Source organism: Falco punctatus, assembly GCF_963210335.1.
Source record: "Falco punctatus genome assembly, chromosome: 1".
NCBI lineage: Eukaryota > Metazoa > Chordata > Aves > Falconiformes > Falconidae > Falco > Falco punctatus.
Genome location: NC_137580.1, coordinates 101556833 through 101579261, shown reverse-complemented (window position 1 = coordinate 101579261; position 22429 = coordinate 101556833). Strand labels below are relative to the sequence as shown.

General features: G+C 45.4%; 1 protein-coding gene across 7 annotated transcripts in view; it reads right to left on the bottom strand.

The window, feature by feature from the left end:
* Nucleotides 1–2750: 2750 nt before the first annotated feature.
* The window catches only part of TYW1B (tRNA-yW synthesizing protein 1 homolog B), a 105758-nt gene continuing 86079 nt past the window's right edge, over nt 2751–22429 (bottom strand). For all 7 annotated transcript variants that reach the window (XM_080387677.1, XM_080387675.1, XM_080387674.1 and 4 more), the window contains 2 exons: nt 17378–17545; nt 2751–4752 (listed from right to left, as the gene is read on the bottom strand). In XM_080387677.1, the coding sequence (XP_080243803.1) occupies nt 4531–4752; nt 17378–17545 (390 nt within the window). In that variant the 3' untranslated portion in view covers nt 2751–4530. The remainder of the gene's footprint in view (nt 4753–17377; nt 17546–22429) is intronic.

The following is a 22429-nucleotide window of genomic DNA, read 5'->3' as shown; positions in this document are numbered from 1 at the left end:
GCTTTAAGCACAAGGCAATTCAAGTGTAATTGCAAAAGCAAATCCTGCGCAAATTGCTCTCAGAGCAGCTTCCAGATGTCAAGATGGACCCCAGGAGGTTCAAGCAGGTAGGATGGGGCCGTGGTTACCATCCTGCCTGGTATTTGGGGGCAGTGTTTTCCCTCTAGCCACTGAGCCAGGGGAATCGTGATTTTTCTAAGATACCTCAGCTGCCCATCCCCATGGGGATGCCACAGCACTGGGCTCAGTGCAGGTCACCCACCTTGTCTCTCTCCACTGTCTTCTTGGCTAAGCCCCGGTGGCGGTGGCCCCATCTCCAGGGCTGCAAACCAGCCTTCAGCACCTGCTCAGACAGTTGCCCCAGAGACCAGGAGCACAGTGGGCGGGAAGGAAGGACTGAGGGAATGTGAGGACAGGGGGAGGATCAGGGAGAAGGATGGAGGGAACGTGAGGACACAGGGAGGACCAGGGAGAGGCCTCTTACAGCGCCAACAAGTTATTTCAACTGAGCCAAATGGCGCGTGGAGAAGCACTGTGTAATGGGGACAGCAGCAATTTGTGTGTCCCAAGGGGGCTGGAGAAGAAATAGTGCCAATACCACAGCACAGAGAAAACACACAGTTTTCTTTAGGGCTCCCCTAGGATTTCTAAGGGAAGGCACTGTCAGGGTTTTACAGAGCATTTTACATGAAGTGCTAACCACCACGGCAGCCGTTGAGGCCGGCAGCCCCAGGGCTCTGCTGGCACAGGGACCACCTCTGCCTGGGCAGCACCGGCTGCTACCAGGGCTCAGTGTGTAGGAACAAGGGACTGGGGTGCGCACTAGTGATTTATGGCTTCTTCACCTGTCAGGGAGGTGTGTGCAGCATGGAGGTGTCTGGCCTAGGAAGGAGGAATAGGTGCAGAAGAGCTGGCACCCATCAGGAGGAATATTGTGGGTTATGGTGGACACCAAACACACCAGCCCAAAACTCCATCTGCACCCACACTCAACTGATGCCCCAGTGTGAACAAGAGTCCCACAAAAAGCTCACGTCTTGCCTAAGCTGCCACTGACCTCATTTAACCCACCCCACAGGAGGCTGCTGATGAAGAGGCACTGAAATATCTGTGGACCTTTATTATTTATGGCATGAAGAACTTCCCTTCCCTTGGGCATGGCTACAGGAAGGTCCCCCATGCTCTACCTTTACAGAAGCTCACACAGAGGAACAAGGATAACCATCATCCCACAGCTGATCAGAAGAAAAGGAAGACCACAGCCTAAATGTGCACACCTGGTGGCTTGGGAGATGCCCTGAACAGCTGGCAGACATGGAGCCAGGCCTGCCAGGAGTCTTGCAGAGCACAGCTGGTGGCTGGAAAAGTCTCTGCACCTACTAAACATCTGTATTCAGGCAGCTGCATCTCACCCCTGGTATTTTCACTTGAACTGAATTAGTTCTGCAAAAATAAGCCCAGAAAACAAGTTTTTAACTCAAATGTGGTCCAACATTGGGAGCTGCTGAGAAGTCACTTCTTCCATACACCATCCCTCCCAGCAGAAACAGGAGTCGGAGAACAGGTCTTGCTAGAAATGTTTTTCCCATTAACAGCTTCAAATCTTTCAGCATGGAGCACCTGGGCCCTCCTGCGCTGCTAACCTTCAGCCCAAAGCCCAGATGGGAGTTAAATGGTATCAAACATGACCAAGAGAACAGGGGAGCAAGTGAGCAGAGGATGGGATTGCCCCAGTGAAGCCATGGTAGGAACACAACAAATCCTTCTCCACAAGGCAAAAGGAGAGCATCCTTTCTCTAGCCAGGTCTTTAAGGAAACCAAGTCCCTAAGACTCACTTCCCATTTCTTTTGAAAATATGGTCAGGAAAGCAAGAAAAAAAAGTAGTTTTGGAGATGCTGGTTGAAGATAGATGCCCACTGCTGAACCAAACACACGAAGATCCTCACCTGGACTTTTCATTGCCCTTAATGAGTCCATGTCTTTCTTCCACCATTCACTGAACAGCAGAAAGTACCACTAAGAACATAAAAAAAAAAAAACATTTTCAGGTGGAATAAGGCAATAAACAGGTGCCCTCCCAGATGAACTGGGCACTTGCCAGCTCCTGTGAATGGGGCTGTAAAGGATGAAGCACACAGAGACGTCTTAGCTAGGAAGCAGCACTAGTGGCTCAGATCTGATCTCACCATGAACTGGCTCATGCCAGGCGCAGGTTCTGAGGTGGGTCATGATAGACGGAGGTCTGTGCACAGGGTCTCACCAGCCTTGCTGGGACACCTGAGACACCAAGCTCAGACTCCAGCCAGATGCAATCACGCAGCATGGACATCTGGGGGGCTGAGAGTCCCACAGCTGGACTTTGGTGATGCAACGCACACAAAGCGGCAGCATTACCGTGCCAGGTTTCTGTCGTAGGAACAAGACTTGAAAATGTCCTGTCCCACCTCAGGCCTTGCTGGTGCCACCTGTGTGCTGCTTGGCATTGGCCTGAGGAAGCATGGTAACTTCTGACCACCTCCAACCTCCATTCAGTGCTTTGGGGAGGGGAGCTGGGTGACCCACCTGTTAGAGCAGCCTGCCATCTGCCAAGCCCTCTCCATCATCTATGGGCACACACGTGCTCTCCCTTCCACTCCATATGCTATTAAGAAAAAAGATATTCTGCAACATTTGTGCTTTTGATCTCCTTAAAATCCCTTTAGCATCCCCTCTTACAAAGTCTTGTACAGCAGTGACATACCAAAAGGGCTCTAGGGAAAATTGCTTTATTTACTTTCTTCTTTAGAAACACTTTTAACAGTTTTAAGAAATGAAGTTCTTTTAAAAATAAATGAAATCACAACCTCAGGAACGCTCACCATCTACAGCACCATGGGTGCTGGGAGTTGCAGGCTTATGGACCTCACCATTAAGGTGGGAGTGTTGTGAACACCTCCGATATATGCTCAACAGGAAAACAAAAATGCTCCAGTGTGGTTGCACTTTCTTCTCCCCACCAGCTGACACTTCGGGGTCTAAATTAAAGCTATTTCTGCAGCTGGTTCAGCCAGCCACCTCTGCCGAAGGGCTTTAGCTGAAGCAGGTCAAGCCACCACGCAGCAGCCTGAGGAAACGGAGGAGCCTCATTGCCCACTGCCCTCCCACACGGCGGCCCATTCACCCCAAAAGGCTGGCTGGGCGCAGCGAGGGAGGAGAGCAGCCACCGCACCCCGGGCCTCAGGGAAGCCAGCGGCAGAGGCATGGGAAGCAGTAGTGTTGTAGCCAAGTTCAGCCATTTGGCAACTGAAGGCACTGCTGGCCATCGGGGGTCTGCTCCAGGCGTCTGCACGCTGCTGGTTGGGGACTGCAGCAGACACAGATGTTGCATAAACAGAAAGGGAAAGGTTATCAACACATGAAAGTGGGGATTTTCCCAACAGAAAACAACCCGCTCTGCTCTCATTTAAATGCAATTTTCCAGCCAGCCTGCAGTGCCTCCGAACAGTGCCAGGCACAGCCCAGGGTCTCCAAAAGCAACGCCCAGGGACATGTCACTGGACCTTGTGCCTAGATGCCACCTCTCCAAACTAAAAGAGTTGGTTTCTTGACACGAGAGATCTCAAGTGGATTCAGGTTTTGTTTACATCAGACTACCGCCTCTACCCAAACCAGGAGCAACACTGCTGACCTGCCTGGGTGAAGGAAGCCATCTGCTGATGCCCAGGGCTGCTGGCTCCCCACAGCATGTCCTCGCCATGAGCAGGACACTGGACACACACAGCGGGAGCATAACAGGCCTTTGAAGAATTATATGTGGTGTTTAGGGCTGCTGGGGGAGTGGGATAAAACTACTCAGAAAATATTCCTTGCCAAACCCATGAAACTGGAAGATATTTGGAGGGAGATCATAAGTTGCAGATGATATTGACAGGGGCTGTTACTTATACCATTACCAAGCTTTACCTTCTTGGGGATGGAATGGGGTTTTTATAGGAACTGGCACCAGTGTTCAAAACACATAAATCTGTGTTACTGTCTGTACAGTGATACTTCCAGCAGGGCTCAGGCTTTAAGATCCAGATCCGTCTGCAGTCCCACCTTCACAGGTCCAATCACCTCACAGCACTGAGGATCCTCTTGGCACAAGTCCGTATGGATGTGGTACGTATTGCTGCAGAGCTGGGTGCCACCACAGGCTGGGGACTCCTTGCAGCAGGGCGCAGAATCACACGAATATTCCCCCTCCATTCCCAACTCCAAATACTCTCCGCTGTGGAGACCACAGCCACTGCCCCCCTCCTCACACTGCCAGTTACGATAAATTGCTGGCATGCACCGTTTGTGATTTATCTTGAGATAGTATTATAAATATTTTCATCCAAAAAACTCTAAAAACAGGAGGGAGGGGTTAAATAAAGGCTTTACCCTCCTTCTCAATATCAAATGTCAGAAAAATCTAGGCGAATAGGTCAAAATTGATGTTAGCCTAGAAACGGAGATCAAAATTCAGCAGCCATCCATCCCAGAGTTCAGTGAGCCCCAACTTAACCTCAGCACCCAGAGATGTCTCTTGCTTTGTTCTTCCGCTGGTATCTTACATCCAAGGGATCAAATCCCCTTTCTTTGGACCCAAACAGTGCCCAGCGAGGAGTTCTGGCTGCATAATCAGCTGCTGTGAAAGTCTTGGATCCACCGCTCCTCTCGTGCTCTCGCACCAGCTCCTGGAAGCGCTCGTAATTGATCCAGGTGCACCACTCACCATTGATCTTGAACTGGAAGGAAAAGAAACATGGTACTGAGCCAGGGAACAATGAGTACCACCAAATACCACATTTCTACAAGACACTGGTTACCCAGCTGTAGTCTTTTAATCTTCAAGCCACATTAAGGTCCAGGGGTAAAGCTATCCAGAAGCTAACACGGGATAACTGCTTTAATAGGAAAAAAAATAATCTAGGTGGGTAAAAACCCAGAACTCATTGTTTCTGAGCCACACTATAACCACACGGTTTGACACCACGCACAAATACAGGATGGCTGTTTTTCTTACAGCTTCAGCCATCTAGTGCTGTCTACCAGCTGTCTACAAGGGTTTGACTGTTGGGTGCTTTGCTGGACCCTTCAAAGTACCAGATCCTACCACCACTTCGGCCCCACTTTGCCAGAAGAACAACTCCATGGTGCATCCCAAAGCCTTCCCAGGCGTGTCTGCCCTTGCCAAGTGTCACTTATACCTGAAAGACCTTGGCCTGGAGAACTGGAAGAGCCCTGGAAGAAAAATATAAATAACAGTGATAGCCAGGCACCCCTCGATAAACAGATCCTTCCAAGGCCAACCAAAACCCCTGTTCAGAGCATGTGACACTGACTCCAGACACCCACAGCCTAGCAAAACGGTACAGGAGCAGTGCCAGAGCCATGTATTGTGGTGATTGGCATGGATTTGGTTCTTTGAAAGGGGCAAGAGGGCTGTGTTTGGGAACAGGGAAAGATAAAAAAGTTTAAGGACACGAATCCTCTTTCCATACGAGAATTTTAAAATATTGTTTATTTTGACAAGCTGAAGCTGCATTTGTCTAGCAGACCTGCTCTGCTAATTTAGCAACATCCTTGACTGAATCCTCAAGCAGGATTTATCTGAACTAAGAGCTTATTATGCATTTCATCCCCACCCCACCCCACAAAAAAAAAAGAGGAAGACTGACTCCCTGTTTTTTTCAAAAACATAATGGCTATGGATTTAAAATGGCACTTGACTTTCTGCCCAAGAGCTAAAAGCTTTTTTGGTTGGAAAAAATGCTGACACTCACAAAATTTTGCAGTCAAACATTGCTAATGCTAATCTATTGCTGCCTGCATAATTACAATGAATTCTTGCAGGAGTCATCCTCTCCACACAGAGCAGAGATATCAGACTGCAGAGTCATAACAGTGGGGAACAAGTCTCACGGTAAATACACTTGCCCAAGCTCGCTCTTTATACGCCAAGGTGGAGGCCATGCTTCACTGAGGCAACACAGCCTCCCCAGTGTGTGCAGCCACCAGTAAAGCAATAGAGGAAACAACACGTCACCTGTAAAGCAGCAGGTCCCAAACAGGATCCAGGCTCAGGAGACTTGAACTTCCTTCCCAGTGTGTGTGGAGGTGCTGGTGACGCGTTCACACACCATGCATAGGACTACCTGTTCCCCCCAGATCTGATTCACTAACTCAGCAAATTCTTAAGCAAACTTGGGGGGGGGGCACGACACACCAACCAACCCACAGGATCCAGCAAAGCTTTTAACACACATGGCACCCAGGAGAGCTGTTCAGCACACAGGCTGTTGAGTTTATTCGCACAATGGGTATGGAGCACTCCTAACAGGTCGGATGGGTCCCTAGATAGCCTTGAGGCCAACCAAGAGAAACCTAGCACATAAAGAACAAAAAAGCTGCCATCTGAACTCAGCTGAATAGGTAATTCAGCAAAGCCCCTTTCCTTGAAAGCTAATGCCATGCTCCAGTCTCCGGATGGAAGGGGTAGCTTGCAATGAGCTGTTAACCCTGTGGTCAAGAGTAGCTCAGCAAGAGCACCAAAGCCACAGGAGATACTGGTGCCACCCAGACCCGCTGAAACAAGGGTATGGACTGCAGCCACCATCCCCAACCCAAATAGTGGCATTGACATCTGCCTCTCCAGAATCTTAAAGTCAGAAACTGCAAGAAAACAGCATTCTATTACCTGCAGGAGACATTGAGAAGTATTCCTAGAAGCAGCCCTGCTCAGACCATTGCTGGTCAAACCAGTCAATGGTGATGCAGCTGCACTCACAACTGGTTTAATTGGCAATGGGTGGGTAAAAAACCACCATCCCATGAATGGGCCGGCATCAGTGCTGGCATTCATCATCCACAGCAGCTTCAACATCAGTATGACACTATCACTGCCCAGCCAAGGGCAGAAGCGGTCTTGCACAGGGATGAGTCTGACATGAGTTTCTGGGACACAATCAGATGGTTTCTCTCTTTTTAGAAGAAAACTATTCCCCACCCCCACCCCCCCGCCATCCTCCACTCCCCACCGTATCATGCTGTGGCTGTATCTCACCAACGTCAGCTGCTCTTCCATGGAGTTAGTGACCTCTGACAAGACTAGCAGCAGAAGGAAAGAAAACCAAAGATCTTCCAACACCAGCCCCTGAAAGTCCCCATCACCTGCAGTCAGGCAGCAAAGCTTTCAGAGGCCACCGGAGGAAGCACAGCAGAGCGAGCAAGGATGCAGCTGGCCTGAAGGCAGTGGGCCCAGGCCCACCAGCTTTTGGGGCTGGGTTCTTGAGCAAGGTGGGACACAGAGGTGGCTTAGTGAGCGGCAGGAAGGGACCTCTGCCCTGTCCTCCCCTCATCACTCACTCCCTTTAGCATAAAGCACTATGTATGCTTTCCTGGGGATAAAACCCACCAGATTTGCATATGCATTGCTCTGCGTCCTGAACTTTGGCTAGGTCACCAAAGTAAGATTTTAAGCTATTTAATTTTGACTCCATCTGAACGTGCAGCTCCTGGGACTGAAGAAAGCCATCAGGGCTGAGAGCAGTCTGCTGCAGACCAAGGTGACGATACCGTTCCCACCAGAACAACCAAATGAAGGCTGCTTGGGATTCATTACAAAAGAAGATTAAATAATATTAAATATTTTCAGTGCTGCAATAGCAGAGCTATAAAACACGAAGAAATGAGAGCAATCCTTTAAGTGTGTCATGGAAAGCAATTACTTCTGCTGAGGAATAAAAAAAATAGACAAAGATGGGGTGCAGGAAAACAGCCTCAATTACCCACAAGATTTATAGATTGGATTTTAACCATTTTGTGATTATTCATAAGTAACAAAAGATTTAAGACTCAAAATACTTTCACAACATTCATATAACCAGCGAGCCAATACTAAACATCAGTGTTATTTCAGACTAATGTGGTCAGTTTTTTTATTGAAATTTTCACTACCTGGTTAAGTCTTTTAAGATGATAAACACATTGGCAAAAGATAAATGGCTGAAACTATTCTTTTTTTTTTTTTTTAAGCTAACATCATAAAAAAAAGTAATAAAGCTACTTCAGTTGGCTCTGAAGCCAAGCTGCGTTGCCTGGAAAGGCAAACTTGCCCACCCTGAGGGCACTTTACTTGAGCAGCGAGATGATACAGGAGCCAGGAGCCAGCACATGCCTTTCCCTCAGAGCTCATGCTCCCAGAGTCCCTCACTCTGGTCCCCAAGCTCCAGTCCCCATGGTCCCATCACCAATTGCTCCCTACAGCACTGCAAAACCTGCCTGATTTCTGCAGATCACACAGCCAGGGCAAGGAGCTCTGCCCCTAGCAGGAGTTAATGCTGGGAAAATGAGGAAACTCATAACAGCCTTCAAGCCCAGAAAAGCAGATCTAGGTGTGATGCTGGACCACGACTAGGGACGTGTGTCCAGGGGTTACACACCTCTGCCTGGACTGGGACAGCTGGACCTGGGGGAGCCACAGGGCAATGGTGCAAAAGGATGGAGCTACCTACCTGGGGTTGTGCTGTCCACAGACATCGCCAGCCCCTCTAACAGTCTATAGCAAAACTAGTATATATACAGCAAAGACAACTGGGAGCAAGGACTAAAATAGAGAGGCAAGTTAACTGGGAGCACCAACAGAGCATGGCTAACACCTCCCTTTTCTCTTACAACTCCCAACAGTGGATACGAACAGGAAATTTCTTTAAATTATCTTTTGTAGTAGGTTTACAGCAGCCCCAAATGCTGCTGTAAGCAGAGAGAGAAGCTTCTTGCTACAGAAACCCATCAACATTCATGGAGGAGAAAAGCCACACTACATATTTCTTTTCTTATCAATATATTTGCATAAGCAATTTTGGGGGGAGGGAGGAATGTATGCATATATTGAGGACAATATAGTAGTACAATTTACTACGTTTCTCCAGACATGCATAACTGCTGAGAAATAAACACGAGGTTTATGCAAAGGGATAAAATAGAGGAGAGGCAGAGACAGTGACACATGAAATGCTAACACTGAAAAATGGAAGTCAGCCAAAAATCAATTAGTTTGTCCTAAACAAGGATAATGTTATATTTTCTTCAGAGAAAAGCACACTGAAATGAGGTGGCTCCTCTTCATCCGTTCACTCTGATCTTTCTCCACACAAAAATATGAACGTATTTTCAGGAAAGGACTAAATAGTATGGGCTACCTAAGAGAATAAAACCTAGAAGTGGGGCAAAGCCTGCTGTGGCTCCTTGCAGACCTCATCCTTGCAGAGCAAACCCTGGGCTGGAAGGACAGAGGCTGCCCCCGAGGCAGAGACGACCCACGGGAAACCTTTCTCTGTGTTTCTCTGTGTGATGAGCTGTGTTGCAACACAGCATCCCCAAGGAGCAGAGGGAAGAACTGGGAAGAGAAAGCAGAGCTTTAGGTCTTGCAACAACTACTCTTTAATTACTTGAGGACACGAAGATTTAGTATTTCAACAAACAGATTCTTCCCCAGGCAGATGCACAGGGTCTAATAGTCAAACACGGCAGTTTTACACGTTGCTTTAAAGACCACACAAAAAAGTAATGTGGGAAGCAGGGAAAACAGCATGTACTTCAGTTGCAGGGAGGCACAGAACTGGTGTAGCATTATACAGGAGGGCAGGGAAAGCCCACTGCTCCTCTGATGCCTTTTTAGTTATGGTTTCCAGCATTTTAAAACCTGTCTTTGCCAAATGTTTCAGTCAACACTTATTTTGGTTTGCACATAGCATGAGACATTAAAGGAGCATTTTGCAAAAGCAAGTCTCAGCAACTCGGCTTTTGTAAGGCCAGCAGGTCTGATGCTTCCTAGTCCACAGTTACATCCCATCCTGAAAAACAAATTAAACCCAACTGCCAGCTCTGCTCTTAGACATTCAGAAATGATTAAGTCCTTCCCCCTGCCTAAGCACTGAAATCCCAGCCAAGCAACACAAGCTGACAGCTCACACGGGGGCTCTGTGCTGCCGGCATGCCTTGCTCCCTGTCTCTCCCCACAGAGCGGCTGGATCCAGCACTGTCTTCACAGCCCCTTCCTGGCTGCCACATGCAAACCAACCCTCAAGTGCCAACAGCAGCGCTGCTGCCCATGGCTTTGGTGAGCCAGGGCTGCAAGATGCAGTCAGTGTTGCAGGCTCTGTGTTGCAGGCAGGGGGTTGCTTTCACAAAAAAAACCACCCCAAAAAACCCCAACACAACCCCACCCCAAAAACCCCCAACACAACAAAGAAAACCAACAACAAAAAAATTGTTTTGTGCACAAAGACTTTACAGGAGGTAATGCATTCACAGTCCATCAAACATTACAGTCCCTGCAGAGCCTGAGCATTTAAACACAGAGGGATTTAAACAGGCCCAATACTACATCCCATTTATATTCCTTCTTGAGAAGAAAACTTATCTTTGAATTATCTTTGGAGAAGCAGTCAGGATATCCTCAGTCTGTTTTTCAGTGGCTTTCCTTGAAATATTTTCTTTGCTGAGCTTAAATACATTCTTTTGCTATTAAGGAAAAGCATTGTCCTCAGGAGATGGAGAGTGGCTTTGCACACAGGTCTTAAGCAGATGTATTTATAATTCCATGCTTACATAACTATGTGGTCCTGAAATTCAAAAACTTGTTTTCAAGTATCCACACAGCCTCCTGCCAGCTGTGCAGACTGTCCATCTCAAGCCAGGTGAGCTCACAGCCCACAGGGTCACTGAAGACCACTTGTCCCCACACTACAGGGCTTATATTAACGGTATTTTGAGATTAAAAGAAAAAAAAAAATCTGTAGTAGAAATGCTTCTCTCCTTAGAAGCCGTGGTAGCAGCTGGTACTACTCAGGAGCATCAAAACACCACAAGTTTTATCAATCTGCAGGGATACATGTTATTTATTAAATATTTTTTATTTTATCTATAGAAATATATATTAATAACATATATTTTAATATATATTGATATATATATGCAGCCAGGATGCACATGAAGTCTTCATATATAAATTAAAAATTATATATATTAATAGTATAAATTAAAATACATATTATCACATATGCAAAAATAAATCTGTCCCGGCTACTTTTCATACTGGCTGCAACTGGCCATGTGGCAGGGCAGTAGTTAACACCCAACATCCCTTTTATTTCCTCTTACATATTCATTGTCAGCAAAGAGACCAGGAGACACTTACAGACCCCAGGTCTGCTACAGCACATCGGTCTCAAAGGAACAGCACAAAGTTTGCTGAGAATCCCTCTATGAGCCACATCCACACATTCAGTGGGCTAACGTACACATCTGGCTTTTCTATAATGGACAGACAGAAGTCTCATGAACCATCTAGATGGTGCAGCTGGGCTCTCGCAGTCAGCAGGAATTTAAATACTGCAGCAGCTGAGGCCATACGTGAAGTTGGGGGGGTAGGTTCATCCCGCTCTCACTGTGACTGACCTGCCAGTCTTTACCTTTGTGATTCCCCTTCTGAAAAATAAAATCACATCTTCCCACTCCACTTCTGAGTCATTTGGCTTATAAGCAGTTCAGACCACTGGTACACAAAACAGGAGATGCCCAAGTAGAGGGTAATGCCGTGTCAAATGTGTTACTTGGGAATTAGTTACCACTCCAGATTTGCAATGCAGCAGCTTTCAGCTGCTGGTCTTCAATTGCTGGTCTCCACCATCAGCCACTTCTCTGGGCATGACATCAAAAAAGGCTTCTGTAAAGATGATCTTGATGGCTCAAGTCCTAGCTCCTTAATTTAAATTTGAAGGCTGCCCATCATTGCAATAAACAAAACAGCTTTTACACTGTCACACAGGGTATTATTAAACAGTTCATATATAATGGGAGTGCAAAGCACTTACATTATGCAATCGCTATGACTATTTTCACCACCTGCCAGTATGAAGCTCTCCAAGTCAAACAAATAATTCATTGAATTATTACACACAGTTTCTCACCTAATTAAAGCTCACAATTATTTAAGGCTCCCTTTGTTTGACAGTGGAAGTGACTGAAATGGAGTCACTCAGGAAAAGAAGAAATATTGTAAAATAATTAATCTTAACAGGGTCATATTGCTTGTTAAAAAGCTAAAATCTTTTGGTTTTAATTACCAGTTGTAACCTCAGGCTTTAGGGGGAAGAAATAAAGATTAAGGTGGTTATTAAGTTACAAATGCATGCAACAGAACAGAACAGAGGCATGCAGAGGCAAGTCTCACTACATGCCGTGTCCATAGGGCTAAATGAAAATCTGCAGGGACACCAAGCCCTGGGAACAACAGAGTTTTAAACTCCTCAGCAACGTTGCAGACAGTATCTATGAACAGTTAACAGTACCGAAAGTTTCCATCAATTTTAGATGGGAACAAAAAGTAGCCTTGCAGTTATATGTTCAGTGAATTAAATAAGTGCTCATTAGCAATCAGACATCTTACAGTAGATGAAACACCTTCTAAAGCTGGCAACTAGAACGCCTGGAAATGGGATCCGCTGTTGTGTTTTTCAAGAGAGTGAAACCAAAAGGCAACACGAAACCAACGCTGACCCGACCTGCGCGGCTGAGCAGGCACCGTCCCCCACCAGTGCTGCATGGCCCCATGCCCGTGGGACCAGTCCTCTGCAACTCGTTAGCTTCTATTTATTATATCTAATCTCACATGAGTTAGTCTAAAGAAAAGATTCATTATTGCAGATATTTTTTTTTAATCCCTACCCACTGCAGAGCAGAACATCTCATCTGCCAATTAAGCCAGGGCTACAACCAGACAGTTTTAATTCTAGTGGATGAAAAATGGATTACTTCAGCACAACTGTGATCATCTTTTAATAACTAACAGATCAAGCACAGCAGAGCCACCTTCCTATTTGGAAGGAGACAATGGAAAGAAAAAACCTTCAGGAAACATAACACTCATACTCATGCCTGCACTAAGGCTATTCTTTGGCTACTGAGACACCTTGTCCTCAGCTGGGGAGTAGCATCATCCCCTGCATCTGCTGCAGACACAGGGATGTGGCATCTACTCAGTGACCTGAAGCAGCAACCCCAGTTTGCTTTCCCCCTTTCACAGTAACGCTGTCACAGGTACAGGGTAACTGATGGGCGACCAGACAGAGAACATGACCCAAATTCTGGATCTGGAATGCTTGATCACAAGAACAGTTTATGCTCTCTGAATGATTTGCAAGGCAGGAAGGAAATAAAATGTGATGGACTATTTTTCTGTAATATAACCCTTGTTAGTCAATCTGCAGCTGGTAGTTAAGTGCTTCCTTTTCCTCCCTAAATATAGATGAAATGCTCAGCATGGAACAACTTCAACGCCTTTCACCCAACCTCTCAAGCCTTCTGCAAGTGCAGCCAGGATGCACGTGAAGTCTTCATGTCCCATCCAAGCCTCCATGGTGCAGACACAGGCCGTGCTGGAAAACCCGGTGGGAAAGAAAAGGCTGATTCCCTCTTTGCTGGGAAGATTTCTTGGTTGATGGAGAGTGATGAGCACCTTCGGTCAGGCTACTATCTTCTCCCAACTCATTTCAGTTCAAACTAACCACGACACCTGCCTCGGAGGTACCCTGTGTAACCTCAGCACTGCATTTTGATTATGGAAATGAAATGATTACAAGGACCTTCCTAAAATCATATACCTTGGGTCATTTTGTGGATGCCAGGCTCACACTGCCACGCTGGAGAATGCAGTGCTAACCCAGACCACATCAACCAGGGAAATAATCCAACTGGTGAGGCAAGGGAGGTTTGGGACACAAGACTGCCTCCACACCACAAGGGAACATCTGGATCCAGTCTATGGACTTGGATCTGCTTCTGGAAGTCAGGTGTACCCATTTATTAAGGCAAAAAAGAACAATGGCAGCCACCCTTCTGAACCCACCAGCCTTTCATTTCATCCTGCTAAGTGAGACATCCAAAGACAGCAAAAAGCAATGGGATTTCAGAACTATTCCCTGTGCCACGCATAGCTAATTGACACAGAAATCAATCCCAGCATCACGGGTGAGAGGCAGGGATCCTCACACCAACTAGAAAACTTGCTAAGGACCAGAGCGAGCAGCTAGGACACAATACAAACTGTACTAACGAGAAACTTGTGGCTGTAAAGCAACAGGGAGAATGTAGCGGGAAAACAACCCACTTGCAAAAGCAAGGTAGATATTTAAATGAACGTAATAGAAGAGAATTGGCAGGCAAGCGTTTTAACACAATGGAGAAAGTGGTAAACACAAAGCAAATTCAGCAGACCAAGGCAGAGGGGTTTATTCTATAAATTACCAAGATGCTAACTTTCACTCAAAAAAATCTTTGCTTGCAAGGCAGCTGCAGCACATTCCCCCTTCTTAAGCACTTGTTATGGTTGTCCTGAGGATACACTTATGGTTACAATCCAGGAAAAACAGCGCCTAACATCTCTCTGGAAAAGGTTACTTGAATTAATTGTTAAACTGAGACAGCAGCAACTTTATCGTATCTCAGCCATTAGTTCAACAGTGCCGTAATAAATTAAGCTTTTGTACCATGGTGTTTATAGGATTTGCTACAAAGAAACAGTTACTCAAGAACTTAGCCCTATTGCCACAGAATCAGAAAGGATGGAACCAAAACACACTGGGCACCTCTCAAGAATAGATGGAAACCTGTATGTGGAGGTGGAGGGGAGCAGAAAGCTGGGAGGAAGATGCAGGAAAGGCAGGGAAGAGGAGCTCTCCCACCCGTGGGAGCCCAGACCAAGCCAAGGAAGGGCTGCACTCAAGCCTAGCTGTCCTTGCTTGTCCTTCAGGCTCAAGCAGCTGACAGCCAGTTGGAAACAAACACCAAAAAACAACAAAAAAAAGTGGAAATACCAGTAACTAATGGTTTCTCAGGTTATGGTGAGTGGGGCACAGGCATTCTCTGTGTTATTTTTTTAGGCTCTATGAAGGGTAACTGGAAAACAAACATTTTACTGTAAGGTTTCAAGTTATGAGATTTTTTTTAAGGTCTCCTGGGATAGCGCAGGAGTGCCAGATCCAAAGCTCTTTGAGGTGAAGTGGGACATCTCTCACATCCTGAGACTCACCAAGTCCTGAAGGCTCTCACAAGCACCTCACCTGTAACTGCAGAAAGACTCAGACACCAGGAACCCACTCCTGGTCAGCAGGGTGCATGTGCCTGCACGCGTATGTGGGAAGAGACTTGGAAGCCCAATAATACACTCTTTGAGACACTGAGGTATCCTGAAAATGCAACAGCTCTAATCTCTGTATCACCTCTTGATTTCCCGAGAAAAGAAAATAACACCAATCGTACAAACTTCAGTTTCCTCTACCTAAAATCCCCTGTTTTCTACCTAAATCCCTGGGCTTAAGAGACTCAGAGCCGACGTTCTAAACTATCACTCATCAAGTAAGCATATGCCCATCAATGACTCTCCATAAATCAGGAAGCAGTGGCTGCAAGCAAGCAGCATTATTTCTCTGACATTTTCAACTTTTTTATACAGGCTGGCATTTCAATATTGGCATTTAAAATTAATATGAGCACTGACCACCTCAAAACTCAGACCTAGAAGAACACAGTGAAATAAATCACATTTCCTAATGATTTTTATTACCATCTTCTTGCAACTCCTTAACTTTTTTAAGATACCTTTGATTTTGCAATTAATCACTAGTTTGACTGTTCCCAGAGTACAGGTTTGCTGCGAATAATATACACTGACAAATTTTATTCTCCACTGGAGCCTGAAATTCAAAATTAAATGTAATAGAAATAAATTTATTTTTTATTAGTTATTTTAGTACTGAGTATAGACTGTTTCCAAAAGACACCCTCTCCTAATGGCTTTGGAAAGCAAAGCAGCTGTTGAATTCCTCCTGGGCCGGTATCAATCTATTCTTGTTACTAACAGTGTTACTTAAATTATGCATCAAGAAGTTCGGTGGTAATCTGTTTCCTTTCTTTCCCTGGGCCCTTTACTTCAGAACGGAAAAGAGTATTTTGCAATCAAGGATTTGCTCAGGCACAGTTGCCAGTGGCAACAACCAAGACGAGACTGTAAATAAAGCAACTTTAAATAAAGCAACTTTAAGGTGAATTAAAAGAAAAATAGTGCCAGGTATCCCATTTTCCTCTGCTCTTTTACAGCTGTTCCCATAAAACTGCAAATTGCAAGTAACAGTTTTGTAACTGTGCAGAAGTTTTCAACAATGAAATTCTAATAATGCTCAAATGTGGCTTTAAAATGTTTTGGATCTTTTGCAAATGGTGATTTTAACTAGTTATTCCCTGCACGTACTGTGAATCACCTCCCATGGAAATCCCTACACTACCACTCACTAAAAGCAGCTCCCATTTAAAGCAAGGGACATGAGAGCGCTCGTGACTTCAACCACAAGCAAAGAATATGCAAAGAGAAAGATCATCACAATTAGCATAATAAGTAGCTGCTCCACCAGCTGCCTAGCTAGCACATTATTAAACACTTTTATTCTCTTTCTATTAAGCTTTTCTGAAGCCCAGAAAGCAAAATTGTACTTGATCCTTTAAATCTAGTATTTTTTTGGCATTGCACTTTATTTCAAATTGTGTTGATGGTATTTAAGAAGGAACCCAAGTTTCAAACAAAATGTTTTCCACACAGGCTGCTGAAACACGCTTGGCCTGTGAGGCACTCCAATTGCACAAAGGGACGCTGGACTGGTGTCACAAGGCAGCACCACTACTTCTTCTCCATCATTAAGATGGAGAACGCATGTAATTGTTCTAGCTGCTTCGTTTGTCCTGCAAAAGAGTTTTGCAGAAAGGCAGCTCCAGTTCAAAAGGAAAACATCCTCTGTTAACTCTGCCAAAATTATTTCTCCAAAGGAAGAAATACACATTATCTTAACTCTGACTAAAGGGCAGGATGTTCTATAAATTTCTATAAAGTTCTAGCAGGCATCACAAAGATGCAGAAGAGGAAAAGCACAACACTAGCCTATTCTGGTGTAACTTTCTCAGCAAGCTGTCTATGCCACTGAAAATCATCATGAAAATACAGAAACAAGACAAAGCCAGCTGACCCACCTAAGCAAGATTTGTTCTTGCCTTTCTCAAAACGCAAAGCAAGTGTGACAAAGCACAGGCGATACTTGCTTCTTGTCTGGATCCATGGGAATGCTGCGAGTTACCACGAAGAGCTGCAACCTGTAGTGGCTTCAGTAACTATTCCACAGCATGCTCTGCAATATACGCTAATGCATTTTTTCCCCAAAGAAAATATCCAGCTAACTCTAGAGAGAATATGTATTGGAACAAGGCAATTGTACAACACTTCCAAGAAGATATGGTGCCGCTATCGCACCCTGACAGTCTCACCTTTTTATGAGCTATCAGAAGACAGTTTGAGTGTTCGTGCTCGCATGCAATTTCATAGTCGGGGATGAGGTCTGCCAGCTCCTGGACAAAGTGCACCACCTCCTCGTGCCAGGGGACGTTGGCCATGGTGAGGCTGCTGGCTGAGCTTTCACCGCAGTATGTCATGCCCTGAAAAGAAATACGGAAATCAGAGTCAGCTTAACCCTTCACAAGCTCAGGGCAGCGCTGGCATCAGTCAGAGCAAACCCTGGCAACAGTCTGCTCTGTCCTCCCCTTCATGCTGTATCTTATGGAAAGGTAACAAATTTGAAGATGTCATTAAAAAAAAAATTAAAAAAAAGAAATAAATCAGTCTCTCCCTCAGTGACCATCACCAAACCACTGTGTGCCTAGGCTTCTCCAGCAGAAAAAACACAGGTTAGTCCTTATTGTGGAAAGCAGCTTTAAAACCATGCAAACAGAGGATGTTCGTGCTGCTCCTGAGCCACCAAAGGCCCTTTGAATAAGTCACTTGGTCTTAAAACACGACATGCCTGAAAGAAAGTCTCCTGAACATCCAATGTAACAAGTCAGCATGACACTTCTAGAGATACCTGTCCTATGTGCCACAGAGATAAGGACCTTTCCCCTTCCAAGCCAAGGCTGTGATTTCTGCCACTGTCCTCTAGTATTCATATAAATCTCATTCTGGCCCCTCGTAAAACCGTTGTACGTGTCCTCCTCCCTAACCATGCCCAGGGAAGCTCTGCCAGCTGTACAGTGCTGGCTGTCCCTGCTTCCAGCTGTTCAATTTGTTACAAGAGGATTAAAACTGCCCATTTTAGCTGTAGACAATTGCTGTAACTGTCCCAGACCAAGACCATTTTGGCAATCAAGGTGAAAAGACAGTCCTTACACTCCAAACCCTTTTTCTGTTGTCCCCATGGTGCTCATGCGATGAGACCCAGGTAACTGTAACCCGGGGCTCTATGAATAACTATATTGGAGATTTTTAAGTAGAACAATTTTATTCACATGATTGTCTGGATTTTGAGATCTCAAGGTTCTTTCTAACTACTGGTCACAGAAGAGAAAAAATAAGTAACTCCCAGTTATGAAATGAGCATTTGTAAAGCATTATGCATCCAAGTGCAGATGGGCTGGGCAGAGTCCCACCAGGCAGCGGTTCCCAGACTGAGCACTAGCAGAGATGTGGATCGCTGGGAGAAAGGTATATATACATGCAGATGCTGGCAGGGTAGCAGCTGCCTGAGCCCAGAGAAACATCAGAATTATTTTAAACACCTTTCCTTCTAAAGAAAAGCTGGGGAGGGAGGGGGGGAGGAAGCAAAATATCTGCAAGTATGCAAATCATCCTTTTCTTCTGTGTGTGCACAAAGTGTACGATTTTTGACAGCACAGCAAAATCACTGAAAAAATTGAAAAGCGCAAAAGTGGAATAAAGCAGAGTATGTCTGTGAACCTTGAGGTCCTCTGAAAAGAAGTGCTAACTTTAGGTTCAAGCCAGGGGGATGGAATTGGGCTTTAAAGGTGGAGAAATGGTGAACTGGCACAGTTCAGTGCCACATCACCCATTCCCTTCTAAAACCTTTGATAAACCAGAAGCAACTCCATGGGGATAAAAGCATCTTCCCTGGGCTCAAAAACAGTTTCCCCAGAAAAAACAGGGCTTTGCTTCTGCCCCTCTGCTCATCTAAGCTGTTTTTGTGCAGTAGCCAAGCACCTAACGATCCTTAAAGCCAGGAAGTCAACATCTTCGAGAGGGACATGTTCCTACCCTCCTTTTACAGCCTGGAAAAAAGGGAGACAAGATTTGCACAGGCCATGGGGCAAGCTGTGGGGGAGGAAAGACAGCCGCCCTGGACAGCATCGTGGCACTGCTGGAGCTTCATCTTTCTAACCTAGCCTGCCTCGCCTCTGGTCTGCTCCTCTCCATGGCAGCACTGCTCCTCTGACTTCCAGTTAACAAGACTTACAAGACTGTAAGAAAATTTCAAGGCTTTGTAGGTGCTGCTCTTTGTTGTTCGTTCACTCCTTGGGAGGCAGAAATAACCCAGTTGCTCAGCAATGAGCTTGCTGTTCAGAGGTGACCACAGCGTAGACCACAAAAGCTGGTTTGCTGCTGGCTCTGCTGCTGCATCCAGCGATCCCAGGTTCCACCAAGATCCTCAACACTGGCGTGAAAGGATGAACACAAAGCCTCATGTGGCCACATGCTTCTAGAAACCAGGTGGAGAACTCTGCCCAACCTCCTCTATCTAAAGTAACACAAGTTGCTATTTCCAAGATAGTTCTTTAATTCTCTGGCTCAGTACCAGCAGTTCTGTTTGCATGGAGGGCTGCAGGCTGCCCACCTGCCGGGGCAGGCAGTAGCATTTTAAGGAAAATATTGAGCATGCTCCTCCCTGCTTTTCCCCCCAGACCTCACCTACAGAAGACAGCTACATCCACTGCTGGGCATTCAGCACTCTAGACCAGTGAATAGAAACTGGGGACACTTGTCCAAACTGCTCAATATCCCCCTTGGATGTCGAGGGCCATGAGCCAGATAAAAAAAAATAACATTGGCACAGTAAAGCCAGTACAAAGACAGTCAGTAAACACACAGATTATTTTTCAGGGCTGAGTACACAAGGAAACACCCCAAAATATAAAGGCTTTATAAAAACTCCCTCCAGCTCACTTCACTCTTACAATCTTTTGCTTAAACTAATTCAGTAAATACTGAGAACTGTTCAGAAAAAAAGTCCATCTCTGCCTGCACCTCCTGCATGCACACTGAAGGAGGGTAAAAATCCAGTTTTGATTGGTGCACTGGAGAAACTAATTGTTTACTGATGAGTAGAAGTGACTTGATAACATTAAAAAGCAGCTTGTGTTTTGGTCAAGGGCCATCAGAACAACTGGGGAGTTTCTATAATCCTACCACTTCACAAACAGTCTGTGCTGCTTTATGAAATGCTGAGAGCTGAAGTAATGGCCCCAGGGCAAATGTCCACCCAAAACAGAGGGAATTTTTTTAATGATTGATTTGCACTGATTGCAGATCCCCCACCCGATGCCAGCTGAAAGGCCAGCACCATCGCTCACACACCCCCAAAGCCCCCATTGCTCCTGATCTCCCGACTTGGCAGAAGTAAAGGTCATGCAACACTGGTACGTTGTATCTGTACCGATAAAAAAACACAACTAGTCCATGGCATGGGAAGTACCCAGCACATGCAAGCTGATGTGATGAGCACTACAAGCACCCCCCGGGCAGAGCACAGAGAGAAGCTTCCCACCGCACATCAGCCTGTAAAGCTCTGTAGCTTGCCAGTGTGAACATGCAGGAGTAGGAACCTTCGGCGAAGCAGCTTTTCTGATTGTTTTCTGGAAAAAGACTCAAAACTAGTTGCTACTTTAGAAGTGACATTGTTCAAAAAGACACCTTCATCTCAGATTTAATTGCACTAAGCTAGCAGGGATACTGGGTTCTTTCTCCAGCTCCCTTCTCAAACACCCAATACAGCACACAGACTGCAGAAGAGCACGTCAAAGCAGGACACACGTTCCTGCTGTGCCTACACAAAGCCAAGCCATGAGCACTGCTTGTTTAGGTGATTTATTTGCAGCAGAAGCTGAGCCCCTCCAGGTCACTGCAATACCCACCCCCTGCTGCCGCCAGCTCCATGCGCTGCAACGATCACTTGTCAGTGAATGCAACCTCTCAAGTTCTCCTACACAGCACTCCACCCAACTTCAGCCTCATCATTTTGAGATCAGCTGCTCTTAAATTGGAGATTGGATCACTTGAACCTCCTGAATTACTGATTTAGTCTTAGCCATGAACTCAAATTCATTACTGCCTTGCTCCATCTTTAATTTATTAATATTCTCATAAACTAGCTCAGCAGTACGTGGCTTGCTGAGACATGTGTTTTTCTTATTTCTTTCTTTCCAAATAAAATCCATTAAAGGCTCATCCAGGTGGTTTAACCTGTGGTATTGCAACCCAGGTCACAAATCCACTCGTAGCCAAAAGGGCAAATTCACACAAGAAACAGCTTTTCTTCTAGACAAAAGCCCAACCCCTCTCTACCTCGCTGGGTGGTTTCATCACCTTTGGTCTTTGGCCCAGCTATTTCTTATTCTAGTCACAGAATCCCATCAAGCACCAGTCTTTAAAACAGAGTGCACACAATTTTATGGATGATTATGTTTTGCGTTCTCATGTTTTCCTCTGTGAAGAGCACTTCTACTTCTTTTAAATGGCATTTGCATCCACACTATGTTTATGGCACCTGCTCCCAGCTGATGCTGCACTCCCAAGACCTAATTCACCTACATTTAAGTTGTTTATTGCTGACCGTGACACGTGCAGACAGATCCTTTGCAAATACTTAAAACTAGAGCAAGGTGAATCATGCAGTGCTTAAATAGGGCTACAAAAGAAACAGACTCATGCTAATTAGAAACTGTACAAGTTTTGGAAGCAATTACTTTCTCGCTGGTAAATTTATGAGGGACTTCCTCTATTAATCTGCCCATGCAAACGATATTAGAGCCACATACCATAACTCAGAGCCACCGTGGAAACAGGTTGACTGTGCACAACTGCAGCCAAGCCAGGGGAGCGCTAAACAGCTATGTAGGTTAATTTTTTTAGCCTGGCTCTGAAAGTCTCAAAAAGATTTTAAATGTTCTTGTATTAGAGCAGCCAGCCACGTAAATAATAGGATATGTATTTCCAGAGTTCAGCTGTATAGACATGGCTCCATATAGCAATATTTTCCCTGCATTCATTATACAGATTATGGTTTGAGCAGCATGAAAAATGTGTGACTACAGAGGGGGAAAATTCTTAGGAAGCTACAACATGACTCATTCTTTTAATAAACTTCAAAGATATCATTTACAAGCAAAGAAAGCGGAGAAGCAAATGGAATAACTAAGTGCTCGGATGGCTGATTAATTCACAAGCACAAATCAATGAAAATCAGCTTAGCAGCACACTAAATGAAAGCACATCAGCTTTCAACTTCCCCAACTTCTTAAAATTTGAGTTAATTA